General features: G+C 49.3%; 1 protein-coding gene across 1 annotated transcript in view; it reads right to left on the bottom strand.

The window, feature by feature from the left end:
- HSPA12B (heat shock protein family A (Hsp70) member 12B) overlaps positions 1-23,780 on the bottom strand; it is a 52,397-nt gene that overhangs the window by 3,880 nt on the left and 24,737 nt on the right. Inside the window, exons 6-12 of the mRNA XM_084855250.1 lie at positions 23,180-23,284; positions 21,492-21,608; positions 11,016-11,187; positions 7,764-7,850; positions 3,988-4,092; positions 1,608-1,866; positions 893-996 (exon numbers count right to left, since the gene is read on the bottom strand). Of these exons, the coding sequence (XP_084711376.1) occupies positions 893-996; positions 1,608-1,866; positions 3,988-4,092; positions 7,764-7,850; positions 11,016-11,187; positions 21,492-21,608; positions 23,180-23,284 (949 nt within the window). The remainder of the gene's footprint in view (positions 1-892; positions 997-1,607; positions 1,867-3,987; positions 4,093-7,763; positions 7,851-11,015; positions 11,188-21,491; positions 21,609-23,179; positions 23,285-23,780) is intronic.

Here is a 23,780-nt window from a genome sequence, read left to right as displayed (position 1 = left end):
AGAGGAAAAAAGGCGGGATATAAATGTAGTAGTAATAAAAACTATTCACAATAGTTACTGGTCACGATGGCTATACAACACGCCTAGTACTGGAGGCAGCTCCTCTATGTACCAGTTGCTGGGGAACATGAGCAAGAATGCGCTGTCGCTGCACTTGTGTTCTGCTTGTAGGCTCCCCACAGGCAGCTGGTTGGCCACTGTGTGGACAGAACATTGGACTAGAGAGGCCTTTGGTCTCATCCTGCAGGGGTCCCTGCTTATGTTCAAACCTCAGTTTGAAAGTGTCTTGCTTACATTTGCTAGCAAGGAGCAAAGCTCCCTCCCTCCCTCCCCCGCAGTGAGAGGCTGAGTTGAGGTGTCAGACCAGCCCTTTTGAATACACCCCCACCCCCATCGACATGCTCAGTGATGGGAGAAATCAGATTCCTCCAGGCTCTAAAGCCATGCTCAGCCTCTGAAAGCTTCTGGGCAGCTTGGGCGTGAGGCTAAAGCGGGTCCCACAGCCCAATGCAGGACACGCACTTTACATGCCCAAGTTCAACCACTCACACACCCTTGTACAAAGAGTCTGGTGCTAAGCCATGGTGGCTTAGCATGCTCCCGAGGTCCCGGATCCAGCTCTTGCCATCCCCAGTTCCAAAGGGTCTCTGGCAGCACGGCTGGAATAGGCCCACAGGTGACCGCAATCTCTGTGCACTACAGCTGAGAAAGCAAAGCTAGGACCACACTGTCAGCAGCGGGTGGCGAGTGGGCCTGCCAGCATCCCTTGCCACATGCGCACATACAGACGCGCCATTGCCTTTGCCCGCTTGGGGGCACTGTCTGGTGGGAAGGGGGCTGGCCACTGTCTGGGGCCCCTCATCCAGAAGAGTGCTAAAGTTCGGGGACTCACCAATGTGGGTAATAATCTGACTGATGGTTGGCTGGAAGAGCTCGTTCATGGCCTCGGATGACATGCGCAACATCCCCTGCGAGGACCACTTCACCAAGTTCACGCTGAGGATGCAGGGGGAAAAGAGGAAGGCTGCAAGTTGGATGTTATGGGGAGTTCTGGGATTTTTTTTAAAAAAATTATTTTAACACAAAGCCGCCTTGGTGGGGAGGCTGTGCCTGAGCCGGAGGGCAGGGAAAAGCTGCTTAGCCCATTCCCTCCAGCCATTTTTTCTGTTCAAAGTCACCCTTCCCAAGCCATCTGAGGTTGGGGGGGGGGTGAGCAGGGCAGCTCTGGGGGCACCATGCTGTTCCCTTTTCAGCACCACACAAATACATTTTAAAAACCTGCCCAGGTTTCAGCATGTTCTAACGGACATTAGTTTTTTGGGTATACCTCTGCTGGATTTTTTGTTTCTGCGCTTTTATCTTTGCTTTTCTTTCTTCTTTTATGCTGTTTTATTAAAATTGCATTATCGATCGTACAGTGCCCTGGGAGTTTTCCACTGAAGGGCAGCCCAGAAAGGATCTAAAAGAGTCAGCAAAGGGACAGCCAAAGGAGACGGGAGGGGATGGATGGAATCGCAGTGTGGCCCTCCACGTGGGAGCCCAGCACCCCAGGGAGATGCAGCCTGGGCAGCCCACGGCCGCATTCCCGAAACCCCAGTTGCTGCTACCTGCTGCGCTTCAGCGCCGTCTCCACGTTCTGCCCCCGGTGCTTGCGGTAGAAGTCGATGAAGGAGAAAGGCAGTGAGATGTTGAGGGGGTTGGCGCGGTGGGGGGCCGCCGTCCGCTTGCGGGCCTCAAAAGCAATGGTCAGATCAACCCAAGCCGCTGGGCGCTTGGCCTTGAATGTGGCAATGAAGTCCTCGCCAAAAATCTGGCAGAGCAGTTTCTCGAAGGCCAGGTCCACACCCACTGCCCCATAAGGGCCTCCTGGAAGGTAGCACCACAAGCAGAGGGGAGAAGGTCAAAGGAGCAGGCAGGCATCATCAAGGACATGGGGTCTCATTACCCTACAGAAGGCGCCTCCAAAGGCAGTTCCTTCCTGCAGCTTCCAGACTCCCAGGGCGTAAGACCGTCACCTACCATGTGCAGGGCTGGGGTTTTCTGGGGTAGCCCCAGAGCTGTGGAATGTGTTTCCTCAAGGAGCTTGTTTATCTCCCTCCCTGGGCTCCTTTTGGAAATGTGCTCAGACATACTGACTCCACCATGGATTTGGAAGTTAGTCGAGATGATTTCATTCACAAGTTAGTTGAGATGGTTCTTGACTTTCTCCTATGAACATTATAAAGCACTCTTCCCCCAACCTACTGCCCTCCAGACATGCTGGTTACAGCCCCCAAATATACTCAGGTATGATGCAAGACAAACAGATGACAAACTATCCATCTCAAATGCATATTTGAATTCACTCCCCGCCTGTACGTTTCCGAATACTGTGTTTTGGGGATACTGCTTATCGTGTCTGTATGAGACTTATTGTTGCAAACATGAACAATCTACCTGAAGAAAGCTGTGAACCCCAGAAGACTGAATTTCCATAACGCGTGATCCAAACCAGAGCTTGCCCCTCCCTTCCTATTTTGGATTTTGCCTGCTATTTCACTCTCAGTCACAAGATGGTGCAACAGCGCAAAAGCAGCTGAGAAAAACAGCTGATGCACCCTTCACACAACAGGAGGAGAGATCTGGGAGCCTTTTTTTTCAAGCAGGCAGTGGGTGCAGGGCGGTGGACTTGGGGCAAAATTGGGATGCTTGGTGCACAGTTACTCTTGCTTGCTTTCCAAATTGTGAAAATGCTACATGGAAATGCAGTCTGCCCTGCCCAAACCAAAGCTTTCTTTATTACCACCATCTGGGGTTAAAGCTCCAGGACAGGTTTAATCTTGCCACTGCAGCCACCAAACCTTTAGCTATGAGGCCACCAAGTTTAATCTTGGCAGATCAATGTAAGGGCTGCTCCTCTCAGTTGGCATCTTTACCACCCATGCCAGCTCTGGAGTCTGCATGCAGCTTTCTGCTCTCTCCCCCTCTCCTCTTTGAAGGAGCGTAGATTAGTTCATCAAGATGCTGCCGATCCATAGCAGGGCCCCGCTTCACTGGGTTGGCATCATTACCATCAATGGCCGTGGAGTCCTTCTGCCTCATCTCTGTGGAGGGAAGAACCTAGACTACGTCATCAACTGCCAGGGCCCAAAAAAGGGGCCCTTTTCTATAAACATCTCAGCGTATCCCTAACAATATGGGATTGGATCCCGACTAAGCTAGCTGAACTTAGGTGAAGTCCTTAGTCTTGACTAACATAAGTCGCATTGATTCTAGCAGGAACTAAGCACAGTGCTTCATCCTTCAGTTCCTGTTGTTTTTAAATTTGCTACTGTCTTCTTAAAATCTTTATGCTGCTGCTGGTTTTGACTTCCGTTTTATATTGTAGTATAAAACTTTTAAAAGTTTTACATTATGTTTTATTGTGCTGCATTCTGTGGTTTTAATTGTGGTGAACTGCCTACAGAGGTTTGGCTATTGGGCAGTATAGAAATATAATTAGAATAAAATAAATAAGCAAGCAAGCAAACAAACTTAATCCAGATCCAGCCCTTTGTAGCTTTCTGTCGGGTTTTAACTTATAAACTGCTTTGGAAGCCAAACTTGGGTATAAATATACTTAATATAACTAATTAAGCCTTAGCAGAAGGCGCCTGAGAGAGCAGCTGCGTGCAAAGCTGCTCTCTCTCTCATGTGATCATGCTTGTTGGTGTTTTGTCTGCCCATCTATACCTTGCTAAACTTTGGCAAATTAACATAAGCGTAAAGAGAGAGGACCCTGCCCCATGGAACCTACAATCTAAATTTCAATGGGGTGCAGGGGAGAGAATGGAAAATAATGGATGGATGGGTGGATGGATGGATGGGTGGATGGATGGATGGAAACAAATGCAGTTGGTGTATTTAGTCATCTTTTCAGCCCAGGATGAGAAGCAGCAATTGTTTCAAGAGTTGCCCGTAGCCATTTGCAAATGGCTCACTTGGAGGGCTTTTTGTAGCCAGCCTCACCTGATGCTTTATAGAGCTCCTTGAGGGTCCCCTGGGGCTGTTCAATCTGGTGAATGGTCAGATCCACTGTCCCTCCTCCACAGTCAGCCACAATGTAGCGGTCTCCTGTAGGAGCAAGCGAAGAAGATGGCGATGCAGTGCATGGGTGGAGGGTTACAGTGGTGGTCTAATCAGCCATGAGAACAGAAGGAGGTGAGCATCCAAAGCAGATCACAAAGAAGAGAAACCGGTTCTCAGGATGTAAGATAGCATGTATTTTAAGAAGCCCAAGGCTATCTTGCTTCCTGAGAACCTGTTTCTCTTCTTTGTGATCTAATCGGCCACACAGTGTGGTCAGTGCTGGCCCAAGGCCTTTCAGGACCATGGCAGAAAATCCAAATGGAGCCACTGCAACCAAGCCACCGCAACCGCACACTAATTAATACAGGGCACAACTCACCAGGACATTCTGCTACAGAACGCACAGGAGTGGCCAAAGAGCAGGTTTCGTTCCCTGAGAAATAGAAACTCATTGCTCTGGGGTCCATCACTGCAGGCAGAACATCACAGGTTCAGTTCTCGGCTTCCCCCATTTAAAAAAGGACCTTGTGAGAAGGATTGTAGTCTGAGGCCCTGAAGAGCTGCTGGTGCTGGGCTGGATGGATCAGTGGGTCTGACTGGGGGGAAGGCAGCTTCTCGGGTCAGACCTTGGCACCTTCCTGAAGAGTGAGGTAGTGTCAGAACCGAGGCAAAGCCAACAGGGCCTCCGTCCACCCTCCGCTCCCACCACCTGGTGCATCCAGAGCTTCCTGATCAGATGGAAACCCTTCACATGAAGCAAGGCCACAAAAGCCCACGCGGCATGTTTGGATTGCCAGGAAGGACAGCTTGCGCCTCACAGTGCCAAGGGCCTGTGAGGAAAAGCAGAGCGCCCCCCCCCAGTGCCCAAGGTAGAGGGGCGTTTCCTGCCGCAGCAGGCCGCACTGAAAGAAAATGGGCCCCAGACATCACTTGGGGCAGATCTGCACAATTTGAGCAGCCCAGTACAGTCTCCTGTTGAGATTTGCCATCCGGCTGATTTATTGCCTGAAAAAGAAGTTGCCAGTAAGGATCGGGGAAGCATTCGTTTCGTATTTTTGAATGAACATACAAACCAAAACTCCATTCTCCTCTGAAGTGTGCACTTCTCAAAATTTTGCAAGGGAGTTCTCCAATCAAAAAATGTGTGTCTTAGTGAAAATACTCCTCAGAAGGGGAAAACTGCTCACAAAAGAAAAGTATATTAGGCAGAAGTGCATTAAAAATGCATACCAATTTTCATGTGAGCTTTAAAAAAAATTCTCAGAGTTCAGGACAAACCAAGTTTATGACTGGAAAAATTAGAAATGGAAGAGAAACCGAAACAGACATTTGTCCATCCCCAAATCAGCCTTATTGGAACATCTGTTAACACCTCCAAACAGGAAGGGACCAGGAAGCCCAAATGTACATTGGATGATGTACTCTTTGCTTTGGCCATGCAGACCTTTCCCCATCTCCTTCCCCTTCCCTTCCCCCACCCCAGTTGCTGAAACAGCTGCCCTTTCTGCTTCTCGATGATGTCACTGTTCTGCACACTGGCCAGAGACACGATCCTTCATAAAGCATTATGTGCAGCCAGCAACAGACTATGACCTCTGACCCTTCCCCCGCTACCAGTCCTTCAGAGAAAAGGAAGCGCCCCAGTCCCTGAATAACGGCACACCAATTCCAGCCCAGCTCCCACTGGCCTGTGCCATCCTGTCCCATTCCTCAGCCTGAAATCCTCCAGGCAGCAAAGAGGCCAGATTAAGAGCCCAAGACAGTGAGTGACTCCGGCAGGAAACTTTCCAAGCAAACTAAAGCACAGTTGCTTTTCTACATGCATCACAAACGTGATAGGGTTATTGTAGGGCTATTCAACTGTTTTGTCTCAACCTGCCAACAATTCAGTATTCATCAAAGCACCTGATGAATGGGTCAATTACAGTTTTGCTCCATTTCTCATTCTTCCAGTCAGTTTGTCCTGAACTTTGAGAGTTTTCCCAATCTGAAATTCAGTTTGTTCTGAACATTGAGGTTTTTTTCTTTTAAATTCACATGAAAATGCGTATTTTTTAATTTATTTTTTGGTGCACATTTCTCCTACTACATGCATTTTTGTTTACAATATTGCCTAATGTACACATTTTTTTGCAAGCATGCTTTTTTAATGTATACCATACATTTTTAATGTTATTTTCACAAATACGTGCATTTTCATATGCATTTTTTGATTGGAGAACTCCACTGTAAAATCCAGGGATGTGCATATTCAGAAGGATAACAGAGTTTTGGTTGGCGTATTGGTTTGAATGTGCAAAATCAACCGAACCCATTTCACTTGGGAGTGTGGCCTGGGGTGACCACCCACCACTTTGCACCACAGACATGGTGACCCATCAAAACGTGTCCACTGCAGCAGCTGACCTAACAGGCTTGTGCAGGTGCTACCTTTGTGCAAGCTGAAGACACACACCAGGGGCAGGGAGAGTGGGATCGTGACCGCTGGCCCTGTCCTTGCCCCAAGCTGTGTTCAGCAAAACAGCAGCATCAAGCTTACGCACAGCCATCCGCAGGTTCTGCTGAGCGCACCTGGGTGGGGCCAGCAGCCAGAGCTAGCGCCAAGGTTAGGCCTGGTTGGGCACCTGCCAAGGGCCCACACCCCAGCAGGGGGCCCTGGACTGGCTCCTCCACTGTGTCTCTGCAGCCTGCTTGTTTGCCTGCCTCTCACTCTGGCCCATACAATGGTGGTGGTGCGGAGCAGGAGATGCCGCGGCCTCCTTTCTCCCGGGCTCTCTGCCCGTCACACAAGCAAGTGGGAGCCATGATGAGGAAGAGGGGGAGCAGCAGCTGGTGACACTGGCGGCGAGAGGGTAGATGCCCTGAGGGAAGGGGCCCACTGAGGGGGTCTTGCCCAAGGGCCCTCCAACGCCTGCACAGCCAGCAGCCATGATCCCGCTCCCCCTTTGCACACATTCAGCCTACAGGAAAGTAACACCTGCCACTGGCCTAACAGAAACCCTCAAACATTTCTTTCATGCATCCCCCTGTCCACCAGCCCGCTGATCTTTTTTTCTCCAGATAGAAGGAACAACAGAGATAGAATCACTGGACCAGACCTCTCTGTCCCTGATGCTTTAATATTGGAGGGTGGGGCTGCAGAGTTCTGTGTGACTTCTGTTTGGTTTTTTTTAGAAAATCCCTGGTACCAGCCAGACATTTTCCCTCTCAAAATCACACACACGCACGCACCCACATGCACACGATTCCCCACACCCCACCCCACCCCAGGGAAAAATACCGGTCCAGTGGAACTGACCTCATGTTCATAGGCTGTCACCATCTTCCAGGCTAGACGTGACACCCTAGTGTTACACTGGGCTTCTCCCTGCAACCGCCGACATTTGGCTTGTGGGGTTTCAGAAGACCCAGGGACCATGCCCAAATTGTCACCCCCCACCCCAGAAAGAATTGCGCGGATGAGGAGGAAGGCATCTGTAGCCTCGAGGAGGCCCGTGGTTCTTCTAGCCTGGCACTGGATGAAAAAGCCTCCGCTGACCTGGTGCCCGCTGGATGTGTGGGGCTGCAACTCCCATGTGCCACTAGGTTGGGGAAGGCTGCCCTGCAACAGAATTCTGTGAATGTCCCGCCCCGATCCCAGCCGCCATGGGAGCACTTCTGGACAAGCCCCTGCACCTCCCCCTCCTCCGCTTGTGAGTGTCTCTGTTGGCGCCTACCTGTCTGCATTTCGGACCAAAGCTCGCCCACCCCGGACTCCACCAGAAAGGTCCTGCTGTGTCTGGAGCGGCGAAGCTGTTCTCGGGCTGCAAGAAGAGATGCCAGAAAAGTGAGACCGCGAAAGGGGGGGAAAGGCCCAGTCAGTGAGCACGATGCCACTATGTGGACTAGTTCTACCTTGAGATGCACAGTGCAAGCTTCCCAAAGACACTGGACCCATTTGGGGGGTACGAGAGCCATGTACTCAAGAAACAAAAAAAGAAGAAACCCAGAGTTTTCTAGGCATGGGATTGGATTCAGATTTAGAGTACAGCCATTCAGATCAACGGGCCTTAGTTGTGACTAGCTTCAGTCCCATTAATTTCAGTAGGTCTACTCTAGGTATGACTAAGTCTGGATCCAAGCCATTCAGCTTAACTGGGCTCTTGGACTGGCATTCTATGCCATCTGAATCTAACCCTAGAGCTCCTAAGAGCAAAAGTCATTGCTTTAACTGTGGGTCTAGCAGCTATGTAAACTTTTCATTTTTACTCTAGAGTAGGCATGCCCCCCAACCCAGATCTTTAAGAATCACCTACCCCACCATGCTAGGGTCCCAATCCAGATTGTGGGCCCTGTGCCCACTCTAGAGTAAAAATCAAAAAGACAGAATGGCTAGACACACCTTTAAAATAATGTGCTGAACCCCTTCCAGCCGGAGGGCTGAATTCCACCTCAGGGAAGCTCTCGGGGGCCGCATCCCAGGGGTGGGTGGGGCCAAAGGCAAAGGGGGAGGGCCCAAATGCCTGCACATGGTAGCTCTTCCTGCCGCTAGGCAGCATCTGGGGAAATAAGATTCTTCAGCTTCCTGGATATGAAGTCAGAGACAGGGCTCCCACCTTGTAGCCAGGAAACCGCACTCCCGTGTCCCTTGTATCTGACACAGACAGAACCACGCCAGCCACTTCTCCACGCTTGGCAAAGGGCATGTGGAGACGGGAGAAAGGAGGCGTTCCTAGGGGTGGGGAGGGGAGGGGACCAGGGCGGCTGGCTCCACGCCTTTTCCTGTCGCCGCCCCAGCCTCCTTCCCTCCCGCTCCCCGAGGCCACCGCTAGATGGGCAGAGTCGCCTGTCTAGCTCAAACGCAGCGCAGGAGGCACCCATAAGCCTCCGCATTTGGGGGCTTGCAGGTACCCAGGGCACAACCCAGAGGATGGCGCCCTAAGCCTTGGGAGAGGCATCCCAGCCTTTAGAGGGGGCGGGGGCGGGGAAACTGTGCACACCATTGATGGCTGGGGGAAAGCGGTGGGGCGATCTCAGGAGCCCCGGAGGGCCAGGCTGGGACCCCAGGAGACCCAAATCTGGCCCCCAGGGCCGAGGGTCCCCACCCCTGGGCTAGCCTAGACACACATTTGTGTACCATCTGTTTGACCCTATGTGGAAGAGACCTTTGTCCAGTGGCGGCTGGTGGCTCCAATGTCAGTGGGGCAGTGATTCCGCTCTGGGTCTCAGTCAGAACCAGTCAGAACTCTCAAGGAGCATTCCAAGGTGCACACTGGTTGTGACTGAAACCCGGAGCAGATGTACCACCCCATTGGCATCCGAGCCACCAGACTCCACTGCCTCTGCCTGTGCTTTGGAACATTCCAGAAATGGACGTCATTTTCCTAGGAAGGAAATAAAACTGAGGTTTCACCAAAATGAAGTCCTGCAAGAGGATAGAGGAGCTGGGGTGTGTGTGTGTCTCCAACAACTTCTCAGGCTTCTGTGCTGAAGAGGCGTGTCATGGAAAGAAAATCTGGATTAGCTCTTCAGTTACCCCAAGCAGGAACCAGACTGTGTCCAAGCTAGCAACCTTGCAATCAAGGCCAGATGGGCCACGGGGCCGGGCAGAGCTTGTCTCTTCCCTCTCGGGCTAAGAGGATGTAGGGAACTCCCAGGCCTGGCTACGCCTCCATCCTGCTTGGGAAACTGACTATTTTTTGCAGACTTCCCTCTCGAGAGGCTCCCCTCAGCTGGCTGGTTTTCAGAGAGGAGCCTTTGTCTAGAATTACAGACTGCCGCATACCACACCAACGCACACAGACGTGAAGACAGCAGTGCCATAGTTTTAGCGCCTCAGAGCCACTTTCTCAAAAACCATACTTCCCCTGTACCTGAAGGGGCTGCCCCACTGCTCTGCTTGAGCCACAAAGAAAGAAACACTTTAATGTTTTAATCATTTTCAGTGCTCTTGCTTCAGTGTTCTGGCACTCTGGGCCAAGTGCCTCTCCTGAGTATATACAAAGTGCTTCCCGCTGAACTGAACCAAAGGAACTAAGGACAACAGTCATCCTAAGCATGTGCAGAAGGCCTTGCCTTTGGGTGAGGGACCAGCTTCTGTTTTTAGAAATGGCCCCAAGGACACAGAGCATCCGACTGTTGATGTGAGAGAGGAGGGCATCACAAATTGTTGATTTCTTAATTTCTTCCTGGTTCAGATCCTAGAAAATCTGGGCCTAGCTATCCCATCCAGAACCCCCCCCCCGCAAGGACTCCAAACAGCCCCCTCCAAGTCCTCTCCTTCTGATTGGCAAAGCTGCAGCAGCCTCCACAAAGCAGTGTGCAGTATGCAGGCTTTTATTATCTGTGGTTTGTTCTGCTAATAAAATCAAATGAAAGGCACATGTGTGAAATCTTAATTTAAACCATTGCCTTCCCTGCCTCAAAAAAAGCGAGAAGAGAAGTTCCTTTGGAGAATAGGCAGCCCATGAGGGAAAACCCAGCTGGAAGGGCTTTTTCACAAGTTGCACAATCCACCTGTGGAACTCATTGCCACAAGATGTTGCGGTGGCAAATGATCTAATGGGTTTAAGCGGGTCCAGCATATCTCAGGCAACACTAGATCAGCATATAAAGCCGCCTTGTACTGCACCAGACCATTGGTCCACCTACATCAAAGCCATCTATTGCAACAGAGAGTGGATCTCTTAGGATAGAGAGGGGTGTCTCCGAGCCTTCCTGCCCAGGACCCTTCCAACTGCAAATGCCAGCGGAAATCTTCTCTGTGCTCTCTAGGACAGTCTTCCCCAACCTGGTGCCCTCCAGAGGTGTTGGGCCACAACTCCCATAATTCCCAGCCAGCTGGGTACACTGTGTCTGTCCAAACGCCTCTGGAAACCTTGTAAGGAGGATAAGACATGCATGGCGATAGCCATGATGTGATCATCAGCCTTCCTCTGTGCACCACTGGGAAGTCGCAGTTCGGCTTGCTCCAGCTGCCCACTTCTTACCCTGCCTGAAGCTGGAGTCGATGGGGAGGTCTGTCGTGAGGCCGTTGGCCTGGGGTTTGTAGCTGAGGTCAATCAGCTGGTTGAGGCGAAGCTTCCGGCAGTAGATGGAAGCAGCTTCTGGCTCCAAGGCAATCAGCAGCTGCTCGGGGTTCTCTGAAGGAACCAGCCCAGCCTGAAGGAAGGAAATGAAAGAAGGTTATTGGGCTGAAGGCGTGGATGCAGCAGACAGCCAACAAGCATCTGGGGGCCCATTGCCCAGGCAGCCCTGAAAGTGGGGTCTTAATCCAATGGAGGGCCCAACCTTGCCCAAAGGTCCTGGAGCCTGACCCCCCTTCCTCACACAATGGTGTGAGATCAGCTTCATGTGCAAGATGAAAGGTCAAAACAGTCCATCAGGCTACTTGCTTCGATTACAGATTATAAAAAGATCGTCGAGATGATTAGACATCAGCACCAACATATTGCGGTGCTAGAACCTGAGAACCAAACATGTTTTTCTGACCCTGACATGCAAATGTTAAAAAGACATAATCACAGGTGTATGTAATAATCAGGGATGTCTGAATGTAGTATTTAGAGTTTATTGAAAGCTCAAAGCTCTTTTACAGACATTTGCTCAGTAATCCGTACAACATCCCTGTTGACTAAGCCCCTATTATTATTCCCATTCTGCAGATGGGACAGCTTAGGCTGAGCGATAGAGGCTTGCCTGAGGCCACTACGGAGCTCAGAGACTTTGAACCAGACTCATAGCATACACTTTAGGGCCATTTTCACTCAGGAGGCTTACTACGCCAGCTTTATCACTCGCATCGCTCGCATCACGTTCATTTGGCTGGAATGTGCATTCGGTTTTTGTCTCAAATTCTCTGCCACATGAACAGTGGTCAGAGATTACACATAAAACACACGAGAGATCATCAAACTTATTTTTTAGTGTCCTGTAGGGAAACTAGCTGAATTGAAACCCACTTTTGTGTTCATTTTTGCCAAATAATACCCAGTTTTTAACTTTTTTTTTCTCCTGTGCTCCCTCCCAAAATGTTCACCAGTGTCAGTTTGAAATTGGCACAAATGATCCAGTGGTACATCAGATGATAATTGTGTGCCTACATGGTCCCTGCATGCTCCCTGATTCCTTGCCTTGGTCCATGTGATTTTGTTCACCACATATCAACCAAGTGCCTTTGCCAGCCTCTCCCAACACGGTGCCCTCCAGATGTGTTGGTTTACAACTCCCATCACCCCCACCCAGCATGCTGCAGTCCAACACATCTGGAGGGTGCTGGCTTACGCCATTAATTTATCTGCACACAGTGGCATGACACTCCCATTGCAGAATCTTATTGGCTGCATAATCTCCAATAACATTATTTATGGATATTATTTCTAGGCATGGAGATCTACTTCCACAAAGGCACCTAAAGATGTTGCTGATTCAGGGTATCTTGTTCTGTGCCCTTCCCTGTCTGAGGAGAAAGGTGGTGCATGTTCTGTTTTGTTTTGTTTTTAGACTTCCAGTTAAATATAGTTTCCACCAAACTGCATCAAGGGAAGTGCGAGATGGAATCTCCTCTTAAATGAATTGGTTTGACCTAGCAATAAATGCAAATTCATGCAAGAGGGAATAATTTACCTTGACTTCCCACCCTTTAAGTCAGGGGTGTTGAATTGATCTTTCAAAAGGGAGAACTGCATACCCACTAAAGAAAGTCTGTCCCATTCGGAAGAGGGCTTTGGTTTTGAAGCACAAATGGTGCCAGAAATCTAGCACAGCAGGGCTAGTCTGGCCCAACACCCTTGGCTGGATGGGACACCAGCTTTCATTTAGTGGCACAATTGAGGCTCCTCAGCTCAGTCAGCCATTCTTGTCTTAATCATCTGTGATGTCGACAGCTACAGCCTGGGTCAGTCTGTGACTGGTCCTGGCTAAAGCCAAAGGGGGCGGGGGAAGGCAGAAACAAGCCAGAGACTGTAATCCAAGGGCAGCCAAAACCACCGAGTGGGGGCCGCGACTCGCAGGCATCTGGCCTCCCAAATTTCTTGTGTGAATGCCAGCCTCCTTACTGGGAACGCTTTGGGTTTTGTCACTGTAAATTACAGAGCACCACAGACAGCTAATAACCCAGAGGGACGTGCAAGTCTCATGTTGCTGGGCGTCATGTGTGCTGGCCCTGTGGAGTCCCACAGACACAGGGATGAAATGGCTCTCTTGCTCTGCTTTTCTCCTCCAGGGAGGTGCTTGAAACAAAGATCTATGCAAGAAGATAAAGTGCCCCATGATCTCCTGATCAGCAAACTAGCCCAAAGTGGGCTAGATGAAACAACGATCCGGTGGATCCACAGTTGGCTACAGAATCGGACTCAAAGAGTGCTTATTAATGGGACCTTCTCAAGCTGGGGAGAGGTAACGAGTGGGGTACCGCAGGGCTCAGTCCTGGGCCCAGTGCTCTTCAACATTTGTATTAATGACTTGGAGGAGGAGGTGCAGGGAATGCTGATCAGATTTGCAGATGACACAAAATGGGGCGGGATAGCTAATACTTTGGAAGTCAGAAACAAAATTCAAAGTGATCTGGATAGACTGGAGTGCTGGGCAGAAAACAACAGAACGACATTTAATAGGGTTAAATGCCAAGTTCTGCACCTAGGAAAAAGAAACCAAATGCACAGTTACAAGATGGGGAATACGCGGCTCAACCACACTACAAGCGAGAAGGATCTTGGAATTGTTGTCGATCACAAGCTGAATATGAGCCAACAATGTGATGTGGCTGCAAAAAAGGCCAATGCTCTTTTGGGCTGCATTAATAGAAGCATAGCTTCCAAATCCTGGGAAGTACTAGTTCCCCTCTACTCAGCACTGGTTAGGCCTCATCTGGAGTACTGTGTCCAGTTCTGGGCACCACACTTTAAGAAGGATGCAGACAAGCTAGAGAGGGTTCAGCGGAGGGCAACAAAGATGATCAGGGGACTGGAAACAAAACCCTATGAAGAGAGACTGAAAGAACTGGGCATGTTTAGCCTTGAGAAGAGAAAACTGAGGGGAGATAGGATGTTGTTGTTGTTGTTGTTCAGTCGTTCAGTCGTGTCCGACTCTTCGTGACCCCATGGACCATAGCACGCCAGGCCTTCCTGTCCTGCACTCTCTCCCGGAGTGTGCTCAAATTCATATTCATTGCATCGGTGATGCTATCTAGCCATCTCATCCTCTGCCATCCCCTTCTCCTTTTGCCTTCAGTCTTTCCCAGCATCAGGGTCTTTTCCAGAGAGTTTTCTCTTCGCATTAGGTGGCCAAAATATTGGAGCTTCAGCTTCAGTATCTTTCCTTCCAATGAGCACTCAGGGTTGATTTCCTTTAGGATGGACTGATTTGACCTCCTTGCAGTCCAGGGGACTCGTAAGAGTCTTCTCCAGAACCACAGTTCGAAAGCATCAATTCTTCGGCGCTCAGCCTTCCTTATAGTCCAGCTCTCACAACCATATATTACTACTGGGAAAACCATAGCTTCGATTAGACGGACATTTGTCGGCAAGGTGATGTCTCTGCTTCTTATTATGCTGTCTAGGTTTGCCATAGCTTTCCTCCCAAGGAGCAAGCGTCTTTTAATTTCATGGCTACAGTCACCGTCTGCGGTGATCTTGGAGCCCAAGAAAGTAAAATCTGTCACTGCTTCCATTTCTTCCCCTTCTATATGCCAGGAAGTGATGGGGCCAGATGCCATGATCTTCGTTTTGTTAAAGTTGAGTTTCAAACCAGCTTTTGCACTCTCCTCTTTCACCCTCAACAAGAGGCTCTTGAGATCCTCTTCGCTTTCTGGCATTAGGGTGGTATCGTCTGCATATCGGAGGTTGTTGATAATTCTCCCAGCAATCTTAATTCCGACCTGTGATTCATCCAACCCGGCGTTTCTCATGATGTACTCTGCATATAAGTTAAATAAGCAGGGTGACAATATGCAGCCTTGTCGTACTCCTTTCCCAATTTGGAACCACTCGGTTGTTCCATGTCTGGTTCTTACTGTTGCTTCTTGACCCTCGTACAGGTTTCTCAGGAGACAGGTAAGGTGGTCTGGTACCCCCATCACTTTAAGAATTTGCCGCAGTTTGTTGTGATCCACACAATCAAAGGCTTTAGCGTAGTCAATGAAGCAGAAATAGACGTTTTTCTGGAATTCTCTTGCTTTCTCCATGATGCAGCGAATGTTGGCGATTTGATCTCTAGTTCCTCTCCCTCTTCGAAACCCAGCTTGTACTTCCGGTAGTTCTTGGTTCGCATACTGCTGAAGCCTAGCTTGTAGGATTTTGAGCATCACCTTGCTGGCATGTGAAATGAGCGCAATTGTGCGGTAATTTGAACACTCTTTGGCGTTGCCCTTCTTTGGAATTGGAATGTAAACTGACCTTTTCCAGTCTTGTGGCCACTGTTGAGTGTTCCAAATTTGTTGGCATATTGAATGCAGCACTTTAACAGCATCATCTTTTAGGATTTGAAATAGCTCGGCTGGAATACTGTCATCTCCGCTAGCTTTGTTGTTACTAATGCTTCCTAAGGCCCACTTGACTTCACTCTCGAAGATGTCCAGCTCGAGTTCAGTGACCGCACTATCATGGCTATCAGGGACATTCAGATCTTTCCTGTATAGTTCTTCTGTGTATTCTTGCCACCTCTTCTTAATCTCATCTGCTTATGTTAGGTCCCTGCCTTCTTTGTCCTTTATCATGCCCGTCTTTGCACAATACGTTCCCTTGAGATCTCCAATTTTCTTGAAGAGATCTCTAGTCTTTCCCATTCTGTTGTTTTCCTCGATTTCTTTGCATTGTTCATTTAAGAAGGCCTTCTTGTCTCTCCTTGCTATTCTCTGGAACTCTGCATTCAGTTGGATATATCTTCCCCTTTCTGCCTTGCTTTTCGCTTCCCTTCTTTCCTCAGCTACTTGTAAAGCCTCATCAGACAGCCACTTGGCTTTCTTGCACTTCTTTTTCTTTGCGATGGATTTCGTTGCTGCCTCCTGAACAATGTTACGGACCTCCGTCCATAGTTCCTCAGGCACTCTGTCTATCAGGTCTAATCCCTGAAATCTATTCCTCACCTCCACTGTATATTCATAAGGGATATGATTTAGGTCATACCTGAATGGTTTAGTGGTTTTCCTTACATTCTTCAATTTAAGCCGAAATTTTGCAAGAAGCAGCTCATGATCTGAGCCACAGTCAGCTCCAGGTCTTGTTTTTACTGACTGTATGGAGCTTCTCCATCTTTGGCTGCAAAGGACATAATCAATCTGATTTCGATCTTGACCATATGGTGATGTCCATGTGTAGAGTCGTCTCTTGTGCTGTTGGAAAAGAGTGTTTGCTATGATCAGCGTGTTCTCTTGGCAAAACTCTATTAGCTTTTGTCCTGCTTCATTTTGTACACCAAGATCATGCCTGCCTGTTATCCCGGTGATTTCTTGACTTCCTACTTTAGCATTCCAATCCCCTGTGATGAAGAGGACATCTTTTTTTGGTGTTAGTTCTAGAAGGTGTTGTAGGTCTTCATAGAACCGATCAACCTCAGCTTCTTTGGCATCAGTGGTTGGGGCATAGACTTGAATTACTGTGATGCTGAATGGTTTGCCTTGGATTCGTACTGAGATCATTCTATCATTTTTAAGATTGTACCCCAGTACTGCTTTTCCCACCCTTTTGTTGACTATGAGTGCTACTCCATTTCTTCTAAGGGATTCTTGCCCACAATAGTAGATATGATGGTCACCTGAATTAAATTCGCCCATGCCTGTCCATTTTAGTTCGCTGATTCCCAAGATGTCGATGTTCAATCTTGCCATCTTCTGTTTGACCACCTCCAGCTTACCTTGATTCATTGATCTGACATTCCAAGTTCCTAAACAATATTGTTCTTTACAGCATTGGATTTTCTTTTCACCACCAGACACATCCGCAGCTGAGTGTCCTTTCGGCTTTGGCCCAGCCACTTCACTCTTTCTGGCACTACTTGGAAATACCCTCTGCTCTTCCCCAGTAGTATATTGGACACCTTCCGACCTGAGGGTCTCATCTTCCGGCGTCATCTCTTTTAGCCTTGTGATATGTTCCATGGGGTTTTCTTGGCAAGAATACTGGAGTGGGTTGCCATTTCCTTCTCCAGTGGACCACATTTTGTCAGAACTCTCCGCCATGACCTGTCCGTCTTGGGAGATAGGATAGCGCTCTTCAAATACTTGAAAGGTTGTCACAGAGAGGAAGGCTAGGATCTCTTCTCGATCATCCCAGAGTGCAGGACACAGAATAATGGGCTCAAGTTCCAGGAAGCCAGATTCCGGCTGAACATCAGGAAAAACCTCCTGACTATTAGAGCAGTACGATAATGGAACCAATGTCCTAGGGAGGTGGTGGGCTCTCCCACACTGGAGGCATTCAAGACGAGGCTGGACAGCCATCTGTCAGGGATGTTCTGACCTGGATTCCTGCATTGAGCAGGGGGTTGGACTCGATGGCCTTGTAGGCCCCTTCCAACCCTACTATTCTATGATTCTAAGAATAATGGTTTACTCTGGCTTAGTGTTCTGTAGCCTCATAATCGTTCCGACGATGGTTTGGAAGCTGCACCTCGTGCAAAATGCAGCGGCCAAATTGTTAACAGGGACCATAAGGTTCAAACATATAAGACCAACTCTGGCCTGCTTGCACTGGGTGCCTATATGCTTCCGAGTTCAATTCAAGGTGCTGGTTTTAACCTATAAAGCCCTACACGGCTTGGGACCACAATACCTGACAGCACAACTCTCCCGAAATAAACCTACCTGTACACTACGTTCAGCATCTAAGGCCCTCCTCCAAGTGCCTCCTCCAAGGGAAGCTTGGAAGGAAGCAACAAGGGAGAGGGCCTTCTCAGTGGTGGCCCCCATCTGTGGAACAAGTTCCATGACGAGGTTCGCCTGGCGCTAACATTATTATCTTTTCGGCACGAGGTAAAGACCTACCTCATTTCCCAGGCATTTGCCAGCACATGACGAGTTTTACTCGGTCCTGGACGTGTCTTCAGTTATGTCTGATAGTTCAATGTTGTTTTTAATTATATGTTGTTTGCATATATTGTTTGTGTGCTTTTATGTGCTTTTTTGTAAGTGGCTTTTAAACTTTTTGTATTGTAAAATGTTTTAACTTTTATAAACCACCCAGAGAGCTTCAGCTATGGGGTGGTATAGAAATGCAATAAATAATAATAATAATAATAATAATAATAATAATAATAATAATTTGCAGGGAAAACAAAAAATAGGTTGCTGAATACTAAGTCACTTCCAGACCAAGAGGTTCTGGGGCTCAAGAACCTCTTTGTCTCGAAGAGGGCAGGGCTCCCAGCCTTAGGTAGGAGTCCTGCCCTTCTCATCTGGAAGCTTTTCCCACTCATACTGGGCAGAAAATAACAGAATGAAATTTAACAGAGACAAGTGCAAAGTTCTTCATCTAGGAAAGAGAAATCAAATGCACAGGTATAGGATGGGTGTAGCCAGCATGGCCATAGTACATATGAAAGGGATCTTGGAGTTGGAATCACAAGCTGAGTATGAGTCAGCAGTGTGATGTGGCTGCAAAAAAAGCAAATGCAATTTTAGGTTGCAGTGGCAGAAGTATAGTTTCTAAATCATGGGAAGCAGTAGGTCCAGTCTGCTCTGCGCTCAAGGCTGCCCCTACCATTACACAGGCTGATGTGCCCACATCAGGCAGCAGAGCAGGACGAGCAGCGAACTGCAGCAAGAGGGCAGCTGGCAGGGCCCTCTAGAGCAACCTGCTGGGGTGCACTGCCACCTCCCACCGCTTCTTCTTCCTGTGGGCAGCATCGATGGCTGCCACTGCTGCCACCACCACACACCTACCCACTCAGCTTACCCAGTTGGCCAGCCAGGAGGCCACCCACTCCCTCACTTGCTCAGCCAGCTGGCCCAACTGGCCGCTTGCTCCTGCCTGCCCAGCCGCCCCCGCTTTGCATCCCAGTTGCGGGGCTCCCATGAGAGGTCAGCCGAGTGAGGGAGTGGCCAGCTGAGTGAGCGGGTCGGTGGTGGCTCGGCCTTTCTACACTGCTCAGACCTCACCTCGAATACTGTATCCAGTTCTGGACACTACAATGTAAATCAGATAAATTGGACTGAGTTCAGAGAAGGGCAACAAAGATGATCAGGGGCCTAGAATCTAAGTCCTACGAGGAAAGATTGAAGGATCTTGGTATGTTTAGTTGAGGAGAGACGACTGAGCGGGGATATATGGCACTCTTCAAGTACTTAAGGAGTTATTACACAGAAGAGGGCCGCAACCTTTTCTCTGTCATCCAAGACTGTAAGACACGAAATAATGGGCTTAAGTTACAAGAAGGCAGATTTTGGTTGAATTTCAGAAAAATGTCCTCGTGGTCAGAGCAGTCAGATAAATGGAGCCAACTGCCGAGGGAGGCGGTGGGCTCTCCATCACTGGAGGTCTTCAAGAGGAGACTGGGCAGCCACCTGCCAGGGAGGCTTTAAACTGGATTCCTGCACTGAGTAGGGGGTTGGACCCGATGGCCTCATTGGCCCCTTCCAACTCTAGAATTCTGTGGATGCGGGAGGATGAGGCAGGAGGACTGTGTTTATTCAGTGATGGAAAAAGGCGCTTTGCGCATGGTCGAAGCAACTAGGACCAGCTCAAGTGCGCAAATACAATTCTTTTCCCTTCCTGCAAACATACCAATCAGTGATGGGCTCAGAACATCAGGTGACTCTGCCAGTGGTCAGCTGATCCTATGAGCCATTGGCTGCATCACGAGGATGGAGAGGAGGAGTGGTGAGGGCTAGAGGAGGGCATGAGGAAGTTGTCTTGGGGCCAGTGAGGAAATCCAGCTCCAGCAGAGGCTGGGATTAGGCCTTGAGTCAGGCTAAGGGGAGATACTGATAACTGGGACCCCTCCCATGATGACGCAGGGTTGCAAGGTCTGATGGGCTCAGTCCCCCAAGACACGGGGGGTGGAGCCTTGGAACTAGGGGTGGAGCCTAGTAGCATACGACAAGGGACATCACTTGGAAGGTTATGGGGCAGCATCTGGCTGTGCCTGGTAGGTTAGGGGTGATGCCTTATGGGCATGGGGGGAGCTAGGAGGGAAAACACTCCAGCCCAGCAGGAAATTGCTTGTGCCCCTTCTCAGGCCCTTTATGACATCGTGGACTGCTTAAAACATGAAGTGGTGTTCTTATACACACACACTTTAAACATAAAACTGTGGAAAATTAAACACAAATATTCTCTTGTATTTATTACATCCCTTCCTCAAGGCAGAGCCCTTGCTTCTTTGTTCCCCATTTTAACCTGACAACAACCCTGTGAGGTGGGCTTCTTGGCTGATGGGCGGGTCCCTGAGTCTCCCCATTTTTAGTCTAACATCCTAACCACTATCCCACACTTTCCACCATAATAGCAGCCACAATGGCTCAGGCCCACCCGCTGCTCCGTCCTCTGCTTCTAGGGCCAGCAGAGCAGGTCAAATTATTCAGGCTGAGCCTTCGAAGCAAAACGTGGCTGACACACCTGGCTTGTACCAGTCACAGCGTTCAGTGGTTTCTTGGGACACAATTTATTGCTGTTATTATTTTTATATATAGTGCTATCAGTGTGCTATAGGGAGTAACCACAACAGCAAAAACAACAAGAGGAAGCCAAATTCCAAGACAGGGGGAGGCAACAGAAGGAGAATGTGGATTTGTTTTTAATGCACGAGGTTGTTAGTGGGTACAAATTCATCATGGAAGGATAAGAAATGTCAGGACAGAAAAGAGGGCAGGAGGAGTGGGGTGGAACAGTGGCCCGGAAGACAGACAGCATCCTGCTTCTGTTCAGGCCAGTCTAAACAGCGTGCCTCGTCAGCAAACTGGGAATAAAGTTGTTGTGCGCTTTTTAAAAAATGTGACAGGGGACGGTGCAAGGGGCTCCTCCTCACCCTGCCCTGGAAATAACGGGTGCAGAGCGATAGATGGCCGGCTGTACTACAGCCTGTGCTCTTTCGTTGTGCAGTTGCCGTTGTTGCTGTTGTTATCATTATTAGACACTTTTCCCAGAAAAATAAGGCGTCTTGCAACAGAGATTAAAACATATAAGGAATTTTAAACAACAGTAAAATACCAAGACCCGATTAAACAACTTAATTGAGGAGCCCATCAAATTCCTGGGGGTAGAAAGATGTCTTAACCTGGCACTGAGAAGATGACAATGTTGGCACCAGGCAGACCTCACTTGAGAGAAGATGCCACAATTTGGGGACCACCGCCCCAAAGGCCCTCTCTCTTGTTGCTGTCCTCCGGCCTTCCCTTGGAGGAGGCTCTTGGAGGAGGGCCTCAGAGACTGACTGTCGTGTACGGGTAGGTTCAGATTGCCCGAATCTCTCTCCCATTACGAGGCACCCAATCAGTTGGAACTGTGTTATTCGGGCCCCTCCTGGACGCTCACCAAATAGGAGGCCTCTCTCATGAACTGCTTGGCAGGCTGTTTCCAGATGGCGGGCACAGTGATCACCCACCGGATGGCATCTTTCTCCGGCAGGACTGGACATTGTTCCTTGAGCTCCTGGAAGAAATGAGCAGCAAAGGTAGCCAGGCTGCATGGCAGAGAAAGACTCTATCCTTCATTAGACTAGCTGTGGCATCAGACCACACACACACACACACACACACACACACACACATGGCTGGATCTGGGCTCAAGCCACAGTCATAGGTGCCATGTTTCCTTGGGATCCTGTACACATACGCACATGCACAGGACTGTGAAGGAACCCCAAACATGAATGCATGGTAGCTTCTGACCCACCTCCTATCACGTGTTCTTGGAGCCGCCTCTCAGCTGACTCCATATTGGTGGGATGGAGCCGCCTCTGAGAACTGGAGCAAGAACTGGAGTAACAATGGCAGCAATTGCTAGGAAACCACCTATCCCAGGGTTGGGTAACTTCTGGCCCTCCAATGTTTTGGCCCATAATTCCCGATAGAGGAAAATGCAAATCGCTGCCTGAGTGGAGCCCAAATTGCCCCTCCCTGGTTAGGACCAATGCCTTAAGAAGTTTTTCTGCACCTTCAGATGCCAATTCCTGCCTTCAAGGTGCTGCCTAAACCAGGTTGCTTCATCCTGCTGCATGGCAGGGCCAGCCCTGCAATAGACCATAATGGGTGTATTTCACAGATCTGTTTGGACAGATCTGTTTGGAGAGGGGATCTCTCAGACGTTGCACTGCTGCTGAAAAGGTCCTTTTTACTGGCACTGCCCCACCTCCCAAAAGAGCCCATGAGGCTGATCTGAATGATGGAGCCAGCTCATGCAGGACAAGGTCCCAGGCGGCTGAGGCTGTGCCTCCATGGACAGTGTGCTAGCATTACTAAGGCTAGACTACTGTAATGCACTTGACATGGGGCTGCCCTAGAAGACCGTCCAGAAGATTGAGTTAGCTCAGAATGTGGCTGCCAGGAGTCTGTTTGAAGCCACTCAATTGGATAGCACATGAGACAGATCCTTGACCAGTTCACTGGTTATGAATTTGCTTCTGGACTCAATTCAAGATGCTGTTTTGGGCTATAAAGTGCTAAATGTCCCGGGACCATAATATCTCAAGAACCAATGCTCCTCTTCCCTGCCCCTCCTCCCATGATGAGCCTGAAAATACAACCTGGCCTGTCTCTTGGGTAGTCAGTGAATGGGAAGTTCAAGTAAGTGTCTCATCTTCTTTCTAGGTAACTACTGGGATGAGAAGGAAATAAAGGAATGGGTTATTTTTTAAAAGAAAAATCACAAGAGAGGTCAATGAAGGTTAAACTAGAGGGAGGGATGAGAAAAGGGAGGAGGCTGTAAAAAGGGGGGGGGTAACGTTTTGAATAGGGACCGGAAGAATACAAAGACAGAGAATGAAATCTTGAGATAAAGTTCTTCAAGGCAGATTAGAAATGGGAAGGAGAGACTCTGAATGGGGAAGAAACTGAGGGAAGGACCAGAAAGGAAATGTAGCAAATGATTGTCCTGGAGTAGAACTAACAGCTGGCTGCTGATGAACTACATGAAAAGTTATTTCACGCTCGGCCAAATGTTGCCTCTGCACAAATGAGGCCCCCCCCCATGCCGATGGCCTCCCCATGCCTTCTCCCTCTCACCTGCACAGCTTGCCGTTTGAAGAAGCGGAGAGCGTGGGCAAAGACTTCCAGGGCCTGCACCTTTTTCCCGTTCACTGCTTCCAGTTCAGTTTTCATTGTCAAGTCCTAGCAAAAGGGGACCCCCCAAAAAAGAAAGTCATCATTCTCAGACAGCTCAGAGACAGCATTCCATGGAGCCTTGACCCAATCCCCGGACTTGGACCCTGAGGATGCAGATGATTGGGAAGATTGGGGGGGGCAGTAATCATGCCTGGAGAGAGCCCCAGAAACACCTGCTTTGCAGGAGGTCCACTCAGGAGGGCAGCCCCAGGAACCTCCCCAAGAAGTAGTTCTGCCCCCCTCCCCCGCCACTAGCTCCTGAAATCCAGGGGCAGCAGGAGGCTCCCTGGCCCCTCTTCACAACCGGTGTCAGGGAAGGGGGGAGGTAGCTAGAGACAACCCCTTGGCTGCAAAACCATGAAATCCTGCTGTTGTCTCCTGACTTCAGAGGTTGTTTAGTCCAACCCCCTACTCAAGGCAGGATAAGCACTGCAGGAACAGTGGAGGCTGACAGCTCCATACCTTGGATAGATAGCTCTTTAGAGTTCTGATGGAAATCCTG

The sequence above is a fragment of the Heloderma suspectum genome, chromosome 5 (genome assembly GCF_057233095.1).
Source record: "Heloderma suspectum isolate Gila_16-S chromosome 5, 16-S_ref, whole genome shotgun sequence".
Classification (NCBI taxonomy): domain Eukaryota; kingdom Metazoa; phylum Chordata; class Lepidosauria; order Squamata; family Helodermatidae; genus Heloderma; species Heloderma suspectum.
The sequence above is the reverse complement of the archived record's forward strand: the minus strand, read 5'-3'. Positions and strand labels throughout refer to the sequence as shown.